Here is a 13,848-nt window from a genome sequence, read left to right on the forward strand (position 1 = left end):
TTGCATTTTGTAACATGCACATTTTTGTGTTTCTGAACGTATTTTTGCATTTCTGAACATTTAAATAGGTTGCCAATCTTTGCACTACTTTTAAATCTTATTTACATCTGCAGGACTACTGTGCAATTCACACCTAAGTGCTTATCAGAGAGTTCATAGAACTACTTTCATACTATTTCTTGCCCATTCCACACCTGAATAGCACCTAAATCTTTCTGTGTGTGCTCTGATTTCTCACATTTAATCATGATGATAATTAATAACTTCTCCCTATATAGATTGAAGTCAACAACATGTTTTGACATTCAGAAGGGGGAGTTGGTAATTTTAATCTTATGAAAAGATCTTGCTGCAGCAAAAGTGCCTCTGTTGTAATGATTGCCCAACTTTGAGACTCTCTCCCATATTTTTTGATAATACAAAAAGAGGTGGCCTTCTTTGAACTTTTTTGATGTCCTCCATCATTCCTACCTGATAAGGATAAAACATCACATAGCAGTGCTCCATAAGAGGACAAGTGTAATGTGAGCAGACTTTTTAGCAGATCTGTTGCATTCTATAAGTGTTCTGCCAATAAAACAGTCACTGATTTACTTCTCCCACATTTCTTATATGATGGTTCCAAGTGAAGTTGCTCATAATTACAACCCCTTGGTATTTAGGTGATTTTGCAGCCTTTGCATTTGTGTGTTTTGTTTAGTACTCACCTGACGATCCTCACACATTTAATGTTCAGTTCAGTTGGCACTTTTCACACCATGCAGATATCTTGTCCAAATCATTTTGTAATTCAGTGGGATTTTATGATGATTTCAGTAGATAGTATATGACATCGTCTGCAAACCATCTAAGAGTGCTGCTCAGATGGTCCCCTAAATTGTTCATATAGATTGAGAACAGCAGAGGGTCTATAACTTCTCCTTGTGGAATGCCAGGTATCATTTCTGTTTTACTTGATGACTTTCTGTCAGTTACTAAAAACTGTGATCTTTCTGACACAATTCATGAATGCAGTCATACAGCTGACACGGTACTCCATTAGCATGCAATTTGAGTACAAGTTAATTGGAGGAACACTGGCAAAAGACTTCTTTAAAACTGAAATTTGGAATCAGCTTCAGACCTCTGTCAGTAACACTCACTGCTTTATGTAAATAAAGAGCCAATTGTGTTACACAAGAACAGCATGAAGAATCCATGTTGATTATGTGTTAAAGATTCTTTCTGATTTTTTAAAGAAATTTAATCATTATTAAGGATACAGGGTACTTCTGAATGGTGGAAAAATCAAAATTTTTTCATGGCTTTATTAAATTCTATAGTCTTTCCTGATTACATTGATATATACATTATAGGGTTTCAAATGAAAAATGACCTATGAATACCAAATTTTAAAGTTATGGTCATGTATGCCGCCACGACCCCTCTAGTTATGTTACAGAAACCAGTATTATTTCGAAAAGAACTATGAACTTTCTGTTTCTAGCAATTATATGTATGATACATTGTATATGTTGGTAACAGTGCAGGCTTCTAGTGTCTGTAAATGATTGTCTTTGCTAGTATTTACTTTTGTTTTGCTGAAGCAGTTTGTTTATATGTTACTGAATGTTTGTTGTCCAACTGCTACATATATTTGTGGAAGTAAATATCCTTTAGTGTGCAATATACATACATACATACATATACATACATACATACATACATACATACATACATACATATACATACATATACATTATTAATTTTTCCCACGTGGAATGTTTCCTTCCATTATATTCATATACATATATATATACTCTAATTTGAAATTTTGTGATGACGGACATTTATATTGCAGCAGCGCGCACCATTACATGCTTTTGGTAATTAATAAGATAATTTTAGCTTTAATCACAAAATATTCATCATTATAAACTCTTTTATGTCAGCCTTAAGCTACACATGGTCTCCACAGAAAGTGCAAAATGTGTGGCCCATTTCTTATGCACTCAAACCACATGAGCAATGTGTAGTATAATGTAAGGCTGACCTCCCTCTTTCCATTCACTAGGTTTCCTCTTCTTCTCACCCCACAGAAAACTAAAGAGAGGCAAGAAGGATGGGTGATTAATGTGTGGTCTTTGACATGCATAAACTGATAGAATTTTACATGTGTTACCAGGATGCATGTCTTTGTTAACATGTTTTTACCACCAGCTTATTACATAATTTGGGCAGTAGATTAAAACCACTTGACTGATGAATGAAGGATCATGTTGCGAACTTCAATGCAAAAATTCTCCATAGTGAATGGACATGAGTGTACACACAATTCGCAGCAGTGTTGGAATCTGAGGAAAAACACACATAATGATATATTCTCTGAAAGGTCTCCCCTCCCAAGAGTTGCATCTGAAAACTGACGTATTCTGCTTAAACTTGCTACCTACTTGTCATGACTTTCAATTACATTGTATTTATTTTTGCCAGACACTCAGCTGTTTACAGTTCACTAGTAAAGTTCTTACAGCATTCATGCAGGTCAAGATGTTGTTTACTTAATCTGTATGGACAAATGTGTAAGATATTTTTTTCAAAAATATATGTCACCATTGTGCTAATGTGAACTTGAGCAAAGTTTGATAGAATTAGACTAAACAAATGACTCATTTTACTTTTTTAAACATGTGTTTTTAAACTGAACTTCTTTTTACATCTCTGTTAAATGTATTTTGTTTGGGTTGTAGCTGTATTGAAGTTCGATGAAATGTTACTAAAGAATAGTGAATGTCAAATGGAAGACAGTGAAATTATGCCGCCTATGCCTATGATGATGCTAGAAAACAACTTCACACTTCCAAATATTTATCAGTCTTCTTCAGCTATACGATCTGTGCCTCAGTAAGTATATTTTTAATCTATAGAAACTGCTTGAGATTCCTTCACATTATTCAGTATCTCAAATTTTGTTGTGTAATTTTTTTCAGTCCTGCTTCATTTAACGACTGGATGCAGCTTACCATGAATTCAAAAACTGCTGTCTTACCTCAGAGGCCACCATCCCCTACAGAACCAAGGCAAGTACTGTATTTTTTTTCTTCAAATATCAGCTTCATCTATAAAATACAAATTATATGTGAATGTTGTTGTTGTGGTTTTCAGTCCAAAGACTGATTTAGTGCAGCTGTCTATGCTGCTCTATCCTGTGCAAGCCTCATCATCTCCGAGTAACTACTGCAACCTACAGCCTTCTGAGTCTGCTTATTGTATTCATCTCTTGCTCCCCCTCTACGACTTTACCCCCCCCCCCCCACTTCCCTCCAGTTTTAGCACTGCCTCAGAATGTGATCTACCAACTGATCCCTTCTTCTAGTCAAGTTGTACCACAAATTTCTCTTCTCCTCAGTTCTATTCAGTACCTCCTCATTAGTTATGTGATCTACCCATCTAATCTTCAGCATTCTTCTGTAGCACTACATTTCAAAAGTTTCTAGTCTCTTCTTTTCTAAACTGTTTATTGTGCATGTTTCACTTCCATACATGGCTACACTCCATACAAATACTTTCAGGAAAGACTTCCTGACAATTAAATCTATACTCAATGTTAACAAATTTCTCTTCTTCAGAAACGCTTTTCTTGCCATTGCCAGTCGAGGTTTGGTATCCTCCCTACTTCAGCCATCATCCATTATTTTGCTTCCCAAATAGCAGAACTCATTTACTACTTAAAGTGTCTCATTTCCTAATCTAATCCCCTCAGCGCCACCTGATTTAATTTGACTACATTCCATTATCCTTGTTTTGCTTTTTTTGATGTTCATCTTTTATCGTCCCTTCAGGACACTGTACATTCCATTCAACTGCTCTTCCAAGTCCTTTGCTGTCTCTGACAGAATTACAATGTCATCGGCGAACCTCAAAGTTTTTATTTCTTCTCCATGGATTTTAATACCTACTCTGAATTTTTCTTTTGTTTCCTTTACTGCTTGCTCTTGCTCAATACACAGATTGAATAATGTTGGGGACAGGCTACAACCCTGTCTCACTCCCTCCTTAACCACTGCTTCCCTTTCATGTCCCTCGACTCTTATAACTCACATCTGATTTCTGTACAAATTGTAAATAGCCTTTTACTCCCTGCATTTTACTCCTGCCACCTTTGGAATTTGAAAGACAATGTATCAATCAACATTGTCAAAAGCTTTCTCTAAGTCTACAAAAGGCTATAAATGTAGGTTTGCCTTTCGTTAACCTATCTTCTTTTGGAAGTCGTAGGGTCAGTATTGCCTCACGTATTCCTACATTTCTCCGGAATCCAAACTGATCTTAGCCAAGGTCGTCTTCTACCAGTTTTTCCTATTTTCCGTAAATGATTCATGTTAATTGTTTGCAGCTGTGACTTATTAAACTGATAGTTCGTTAATTTTCACATCATTCAGCACCTGCTTTCTTTGGTATTGGAATTATTATATTCTTCTTGAAGTCGGAGTGTATTTCACCTGTCTCATACGTGTTGCTCACCAGGTGGAAGAGTTTTGCTGTGGCAGGCTCTCCTAAGGCTATCAGTCACTCTAATGGAATGTTTTCTACTGCCAGGGCCTAGTTTCAACATAAGTCTTTCAGTGCTTGTCAAATTCTTCACACAGCATCATATCTCCCATCTCATCTTCCTTTACATCCTCTTTCATTTCCATGATATTGTCCTCAAGTACATCTCCCTTGTACAGACCCTCTATATACGCCTTCCACCTTTCTGCTTTCCCTTCTTTGAATATGAAAATGATATCATGTCACCATATTTTTGGAATATTTGAGGGATGGGTAGACTCATAAACAGGGACTTAATATAGCAGTTCATCTTATGAGCTTGTGATTTCAGAGTACATAGACTCACGTCTACATTTTCATAGCAGTAGAGTTTGACTTGGATGAGTAATTATGGTGGGTGTCTGGTGTTAAGTGAACTGGTAATTGGTAAGAGGAAGTGCAGGTGAGAGTTATTAGACATGAAATCAGAATTAAAGTGAGTGTGTCAGACTGAGGGAGTGGGAGGGGGCAGGCAAGAAATGAACTGTGAACAGGGCAATTCGTATAAGATAGGGACTGAAGAGGATAGAGATGAGGAGGATTTTGAGACAACAAAATATTGAAGGCACATTTTCAGCTGGTGCAATTTCAAGAAGTCATGTTGGGAGGCAGATGGCATAGGTTTTTAAGCAGCCATTAAAATTGACCTATTGTGCACAATCAGATTAATTGCAAAAACAACCACATTTAGCAAAAGTTAACTATATTGCACTAAACAACATGTTTTGCTGTTGAGTGGTCAAACTTCTCCTTGGTTGCAGTGTTAATGCCATCTACCTTCCTGTGAACAACCCGCGTGCCTATAGCCTTGCTGAAATTAAATATTACCTTCCCTAATATCCTGCAGACTCCAAGTCTACTACTTCAGTCCTTACACTTATACTTGCCGACATTAAATATTTCCTTCTCTAATATCCTCTAAACTTCCAGTCTACTACTTTATTCTTTACACTTACCCATGATGACTATTCCTTTTGCGAGGAAGGGATATAAACAAATGTGTAATATGTCTGTGGGCACCTGCATGGGACTCTCATATCCCATGTTTATGGTGTGTCTATGGAACTCTTCCTACTAACTCAAAATCCTAAACTACTCATATCGTTCATGTTCATTGGTGATATCTTCATGAAGCAGTGAGGGCTAAGAGACATTGTTGTCATTTATCTACAGCCTTAAAATTTTCTCTCCTTTTCTGTTTCATTTGGTTCTTTTCAGCTCCATGAGTGATTTACCTGGATATTTGCCTTCTGTGCTTTCATTCCTCCATCCATATGAAATCCACTAACCATCACCAACACATAGAGTTCAATAACTACTGTGTACCTCACCCTGAAAAGTCTACTGATATCTGTAGACAGTTTACTGCTACTTAAATGCAGGTGCAGTATGTAGATGTCGAGCACTTTTTTTCTGACGCAATCACAGATGTGTTGTAACTGATGGGGACCACAATTTTAGGCATGCTTTGAGAGGTATTTCACTCAAGTTTTATGTGATCACACCCATTGTTAGTGATGTTTTGTAAAATCGAAACATCAGTGAAACAGTGAACCATTCCATCATTAGGCAGATCTAAAAAACTGACAGATACCACTAACCTGTAAACAATAATCAGACAACCTTGCCAACTGACATATAGGACTTCTGCTGCAGCTGACGTACAGAGGCCAGTGATAGAATGACATACGAAGATGTCATACAATTTAGATTTCATGGTCGCTTTGGTGCCCAGCATTGACCACGAGAATAAATGTGCATTGTCAGTATAGTGCAAATATGGAACATAGGGAAATGAGAGACAGGACAACCAGCCACAGAATAGAATAAAATCACTACTGAACTGAATGGAAGGGTTATAAATGATGAGTCACAGGTGGCAAATATATTTAGCAGTCATTTCTTAAATATAGTAGAGAGTATAGGGACAAACAGTTCAAGAGAAGTACACAGCAGTATGTTTGAAAAGCAACTCCCATAAAATTTAGTCATATGAAAGTATCACTAAATTCTCCTTCTGAAATTAAGAAAATTATACATTCTCTCAAAATTAAAAGTTTACCTGGTTTTGATGTCATTTCCAAGAGAGTTCAACACACTTGTTGCCACACAATAAGCCCATCTTATCTGTAATATGTAATGCATCACTAATTCAGGATGTTTTTCCAGAGAGACTGAAGTGTGCCAATGTCAAACCTCTATTTAAGAAACATGATAGGAGAGAAGCCAATAATACTGATGTGAAGGACATGGTCAATATAGAAAGATGACAGAATGTGAGGACCAAGGAATCGTCAGAGGGGCACTCAGAACTCCAGATTCATAATTATCATCAGTCCAATGTGCGAATGATGCTTGAGTGACTGCAAGGACCATTATTAGGCAGCTCACAGAAAGGGGGCTGAGCTCACAGCACCCCTTGTGCTGACTACCATTGACCACTGTACACCATCAAGACCGTTTGGAGTGGTGTTAGGCACATTCAGCCTTGAATCTCATTGAATGGTGTAGAATTGTCTTCAGTGATGAGTTCCATCACAAACTGAGCTCCAATAAGAAGTGAAGACATGTCTTGAGATGCCCTGGACAGCAGTGGGATATCAACCTGACTGTTACCTGCCATATGTTCCAGCAGTGAGGAGTGATGATCTGGGGTGCTGTTTTATTTCATAGCAGGACCCCTTTGGTTGACATTGCAGCACCCTTATAGCACAGTGGTACATCAATGACATTCTAAGCCCCATTTGTTGATCTTCATGGCAAACCATCCTGATAATGTCTGCCTGCACATGGTGAGAGTGTCTACTGCTTGTCTTCAAGCTTGCCGAAGAATATCTTGGTCAGCATGATCACTGGATCTCTCATGAATTGAGAACATTTGGAACATTATGAGCAGGGCCCTACAACCGACTCAGGATTCTGATGATCTAATGTGCCATTTGGACAGAATTTGGTATGATATCCCTCAAGACAACATCTAACAAATGTATCAATCAGTGCAAAGCTGAACAACAGCTCGCATCAGGGCCAGAGGTGGGCCAATGCATTAGTCACTTGCTCAGTTTGTGAAATTCTTTCTCTTGAATAAATCATCCAATGAAATTGTAATCATTTGTTTATCTCTATGGTTACATTGCATCAACTGCATCTACTAATTTTTATCCTATTCAGATAATTTCTTCGTGGTGCATTTTTTTTTTATCTTAGAGTGAATCAGGCTAAAGTAAATTTTTCACAGAGTGGCAGTGTAGCCTTTTCTGTGCTTCTGTCTGCAAAGGAATGACAGTAGTTCTAGTAATTGGCTGGACTGATCTCAGATACCTGTATCGAACCTTGTTCATCATCTTTGGAGTAAACTAAAGAATCGCATCTGTCCAGGTCAGTCCCCCAAAAATGAATGATGCACCTTGCTTTTGGAAGAAATGAAACAAATTTAACTCTTGGTGATTAGTGGTAAATCTCCCTGATGATTAAATACTGTAATAGAAATACATTATGTGATCAAAAGTATTTGGACACCCCCACACCCCCAAAAACATTTTTGCATATTGAGTACATTGTGCTGCCACCTACTGCCAGGTACTCCATATCAGCAACCTCAGTAGTCATTACACATAATGAGAGAGCAGAATGGGGCACTCCGCAGAACTCACGGCCTTCGAACATGGTCAGGTGATTGAGTGTCACTTGTGTAATATGCCTGTACGGGAGATTTCCACACTCCTAAACATCCCTAGGTCCTCTGTTTCCAATGTGATAGTGAAGTGGAAATGTGAAGGGACACATACAGCACAAACGCGTACAGGCTGATATCGTCTGTTGACTGACAGAGACTGCCGACAGTTGAAGAGGGTTGTAATGTTTAATAGGCAGACATCTATCCAGACCATCATACAGGAATTCCAAACTGCATCAGGATCCACTGCAAGTTCTATGACAGGTGAGAGGTGAGAAAACTTGGATTTCATGGTCAAGCAGCTGTTCATAAGCCACATATCATGCCAGTAAATGCCAAACGATGCCTCGCTTGGTGTACGAAGCATAAACACTGGACAATTGAACAGTGGAAAAATGTTGTGTGGAGTGACGAATCACAGTACACAATGTGGCGATCCGATGACAGGTTGTGTTTGGCAAACACCTGGTGAACATCATCTGCCAGTGTGCATAGTGCCAACACTAAAATTCGGAGGTCGTGATGTTATGGTGTGTTGTGTTTTTCATGGAGGGGCTTGCACCCCTTTAAGCACCTTCTTGCTTCCCACTGTTGAAGAGCAATTCGAGAATGGCAACTGCATCTCTCAACATGATCAAGCATCTGTTCATAATGCACGGCCTGTAGTGAAGTGGTTACATGACAATAACATCCCTGTAATGAACTGGCATGCACAGAGTCCTGACCTGAATCCTACTGAACACTTTTTGTTTTGGAACACCGACTTCATCAAGGCTAAGGGTGGGCTAACACCATATGGAATTCCAGCATTACCGATGGAGGGCGCCACAAACTTGTCAGTCATTTTGAGCCAGGTGTCCTGATAGTTTTGATCACATAATGTAAGAAGAATTTATAAACCATCAGTAAAATGGCAGATCTGTTTAGTGTGAACAGCAGTAAGGCATCTGGACACTGTTGGAACATAGTGTACATTTCACATCATTTTGGTCACTACAAGATTGCCTTTGTCTTTAAAAATCATAGAGCTAATAATAGGATTCTGTTTGATTCGGTGAAAGATCATAGATTTTTACAGAAAAAGGGCATTTAAATGTTCTGCAAGTATGATAAGGAAACATAAAGGGCTACTATACGCACCATACTGAAGTGGTGCTTCAATCATCATCTGTGTATTCACCTACCACAACACTGCAAACCTGCTGCTGCTGAACAATATACTATATTGCAGCTGGTCATTCCATTTTTTTAAACTGTCAAATTCTTAGCTTAAATGATGATGTTCTTGGAACGATTATCAAGGAAGCTATGGAAATACAATTTCAGGTGATTCATTTAATTGTGATGATATGTTACTGTCTCTAGAGACATTCTACCCGACCATCTCCGTAATTCACCCCAAAAGAAGACTTCTCACTACAGTCAAGACCACTGACAACAACATATATTATTATTAATAGTAATTTAGATGAAACTGCTCATAAGTCGTGTGTGTCAATGCATGTCAGAAAATGAAATAAATATACCATTGTAACAGTCATGGATAACATATCTATTACTATGTTGAGGATACAAACCATATATTGTGCTGCCCATTTGTCTTCACATTTTTAGCATCTTTCATCTACTCTAATCCAATCTTCACACTTCATTGCTAACAATGGTAAATTTTTAATGTATTTGAAAAACATTTTTCGTAATCAACAAGCTTTGCAATATAAACAACTTACAATTTTAAGAAATATAAGATATGAACTGGCATATAAACTAAAGAAGGTTTAGCTAGTAGTTGCCAGCAAATTTCATGATAGGAAAGTGTCTTTTCCAGTGTCCTTCAAAATACATTTAGTAGAAAAAGATATAGCTTTAGAAATTCTATTTGTAGGAAGGTGTTTTCTTTGTATGATAAATGGAATTCTCTACTAAAACTACACTCTGTTATTATCAATTTGCATGTAATTATGTTTCTCACTATGTAAAGCAGTATATTTCTTTGGTGATATACAGAGTTATGTGATACATGATGGGTAACTTTGTTCTGCAGTTTTCTTTCTGGGGTGCAACATGCTGATATCGACAAAGGGCCACCCACCATATCAAATGAGAAATTTCATGAAGATTGTGAGTCAAATGATGAACTGAGAGTCTGTAGCTTAAGTGAAATGGAAGCTGAGAGTGTGGCTTCAGAACTTACGCGAATGTGTGTCAGCGATGAAGAAGATAAACAAGGCCTCGAAGTGCCTTTTCCAAGTTCCAGTACTGCGGGTCTTTCGTAAAAGACTGTGGACTTTGTATGGTGAAATTAGCAGTGTCATTTGGTAAGAAAAAAAAACTTACTAGAAATGTTTCACATATTTGATAGTGAAGACAGTGACAAAGTGTTTCAACTTGAAAATAGCCAAATGTCAGAAATATCAGATTTTTTCATTTGGTGTGAAAGCTTTTGCCGAGATATATTACATATTTTGTTAACATGCACATGTTATGGCACTGAAACACAATTTATCATCTTAGCAAATGAATATATTAATCACGGATTCACTATTTTTTAAAAATATATTAATTAGCACTGAGAATTCTGATATTTTTAAGTTCAGGAAGTAGATATATAAGGATAAAGTACAAAGAACTCTTGTGCAAAGTGCTCAAAATATTAGGCGGTTTTGTTGTTAGTAATGCAGACATTGGCAGCACTTATCAACTAACAATAGTAATGTATCACACATGTCCAAAATGTAGTAACAGAAAGAACTTTGAAGGTAATAAATTTCCTTGTTCTTATTCTTTTACATGCTTAACATATATCTCTTGTATCTGTTAAAAATGTTTATTATTCAGGAATAAATGTAACAACTCCTGGATAGGAAAAGCAGTGAGTCATTGAAAGGCAAATAAACATCACTGAGAATTTTGTTAGGTTTCAGATGAATCCTTTCTTGACCTATAGTGCACGCACTCACTCATGTGCACATGCACGTGCGCGCACCCACCAACCCACACACACACACACACACACACACACACACACACATACACACACACCAGGTAAACTGCAGTGGCAGCTCTTAGCTGGGGCTGTGTAGTAGTACTGGTCTACATGTAATTGGTAATTGTGAAGTAAGATTCATCTGATAACTAGCAAAGTTTCTCAGTTTTATTCATGTGTCTTTTGACAGCTCAACACTTATATTGTTTGATGAGCTGTTACTTCTGCCTATAAATCATTTACACCTTACCAGGATCTCCCATTAACATGTTTAGAATATTTGTTTTTCTTAAATATCTACATCTGCTTTGGTTGTTTGCCAGTGGTAGTACTACTACAGGCTCGCCAGAAAAAACAATAGTCAACCCCAGTTTACCACATATTAGAATTTGTCCCTAAAAGTCCAACAAATAGTCTATCATACTCATTTGTTATAGAAATAGTATTAAACCACCATTTGCCTCATTGCAAATACAATCACAGTTCAGGTAGCTAACATACTAGCAATATGTATGAGCTAGTTGTCACCACCAATGGACACATTATCAGATGCTGATCAGTTACACTGCATATGACATTGAACGTAGTGGAAAACAACTGGGACATGCCCATTATTATTTTCCTACAGACAAGTTATCTTACAGCACTTGTTGCTCTTTAATGTAATCTGAGCAAGTGAAGTTTATACATAATGTATTACTAAATCCATTTGTTGCTCAATAACTCACCTGAAAATGCGGATCCAAGCTACTTTTCATATATAGCTATGACTCAGCTGATGTATTTTGCTGATTTTTTATGTAGAAATTGTAAACAAAATTTAACTCAGAAATGATTTTATGAACATAAAATTCCTGTTTATTTATCAAAAATGTCTTCTCCTAGGATGTTTTCCAACAGTAACAATGTACGAATTAAGTGGACAAGAAGTTTTCATGCTTTGCTTGTGCCCTTAATTACCATTTATGTAAAGGGATCTTGCCTTGCAATGTATAATTTTACTGAAATGCCTTTTATCAAATAAATTACAAGTATGTAGCAATGAATATTGGATACATTAATAGAACATAGGTATTTTCAATGGGTTCTGGGTATCAATAGATTAAACTTCTGATGAATTTGTTTTAATTGTTTATTGTAATGTATAGACATTTTCTTATTTTATTACAGCTTAAGCATCCAACAGATATTGATAAAAACTGCAGTAAATATTAGCAACATACAATTTAGGTGTCTAGACAGTAAGAAAAAAAAAGCAATAGTGTGTTCTTATGCTAGAAAACTTACTTTTAAAAATTGTATTTTGTGTCAGAAAGTAAGATGTTCAGTATTTAAACTTAGGTTAAATAGTGTGTGTGTGTGTGTGTGTGTGTGTGTGTGTGTGTGTGTGTGTGTGTCTATGTGTGTCTGTCTGTCTTGGTAGTAACTGATCATCTGTTTGGTGTTTGTTCTGTCCTCCAAGTGAATCTTTGAAAGCTTACATTATTTTACTACAGTTGATTAAATTGTTACTATGTTTCTCATGTCACATGTTATTTTCTTATTGCTTTTACTGTCTGTCCTTAATGTTTTATGTTGATACATCTAATAGCCAAAGTATTAAAATTTTGTCCTGTGTGTTTCATGTTTTAGATTGAGTATGAGACTAATTGAAGAACAGAAGTTTCAGTAAAGCTACTGTGTTCAAGTTTGTAATTTTATACTTGTTATTACTGAAAAGAGTTTCGAAAATGATATGTCACATAGGTATATTATATGCGTGTCAGAATAAAGATGACCCTTACTATATCACTACATCATTCTGTTATTCTCATTGTTTTTAATATTAATACAAAAAATTTGAAGTAGCATTATATTTATAACTGGATGAATATGAAATTTGTCAACTTGGTGGCATGTAGACTTCTAACACAAACAGCATGATACCAGTGAACTACTAATGACAGACTGAAACTTCTACTACATCTAATAATTTCATTGCACTCAAACTCTTTTAAATGGGATGTTGAGTACTGTAATGGTAACAGCCAGACAAGACCATATCATTTTGCACTACAATTTAAAAAATTTGTTAATCAGGTATCAACAGTTAATTTTGACAATACTACATGGTCAAGTGTGTAGTTCACAGAAGAATAGTTGTCATTTTTCAGGTAACATTATTCATAAAAAGTGGAAATTTTGTGAGAAGGGAAATCACAAGTTTTGACTTAATTTTTTTTTACAAATTTAACTTGGGAAGAAGTTCATCTGGTTTAAAATTTTCTGTTTGCATTTCATTTCAAGAGCATGTAAATGGCCACTGCAACCAACTTAAAAAATATTCTTGACCAATTGTGCCATGAACTGTTAAAAGCATAAGTTGAAAATTCTACATAACTTATAACTTTTGCTGATCGACCTTTTGTTAGGATGTACAATGTAGCAAATGGGTTATCAATTTTTAAAATAATGTTTACTGTTTTCCCTATTATTGTAAAGTTTTGTTTCCTACAACAGAATTTTATCAAATATTTTTATTAGTATAGATACACATTGCCACCATAACGTTATGAGCTTATGGTAAAAATTTGAAATGTGTAGCTAGAATTTTATGGAAAGTAGGCCACATATAACA

General features: G+C 36.4%; 1 protein-coding gene across 3 annotated transcripts in view; it reads left to right on the forward strand.

Moving 5' to 3' along the window:
• LOC126457362 (protein timeless) overlaps positions 1 to 13,025 on the forward strand; it is a 374,910-nt gene extending 361,885 nt beyond the window's left edge. For 2 of the 3 annotated variants that reach the window (XM_050093599.1, XM_050093601.1), the window contains 3 exons: positions 2,730 to 2,883; positions 2,970 to 3,059; positions 10,290 to 12,759. In XM_050093599.1, coding sequence (XP_049949556.1) covers positions 2,730 to 2,883; positions 2,970 to 3,059; positions 10,290 to 10,521 — 476 coding nt within the window. In that variant the 3' untranslated portion in view covers positions 10,522 to 12,759. Of the gene's footprint in view, positions 1 to 2,729; positions 2,884 to 2,969; positions 3,060 to 10,289; positions 12,760 to 12,863 lie in introns of those variants that run through there. The other variant, XM_050093600.1, reaches the window with a different exon arrangement.
• The last annotated feature ends 823 nt before the right edge of the window (positions 13,026 to 13,848 follow it).

This window comes from Schistocerca serialis, chromosome 2 (assembly GCF_023864345.2).
Source record: "Schistocerca serialis cubense isolate TAMUIC-IGC-003099 chromosome 2, iqSchSeri2.2, whole genome shotgun sequence".
Lineage (NCBI taxonomy): Eukaryota > Metazoa > Arthropoda > Insecta > Orthoptera > Acrididae > Schistocerca > Schistocerca serialis.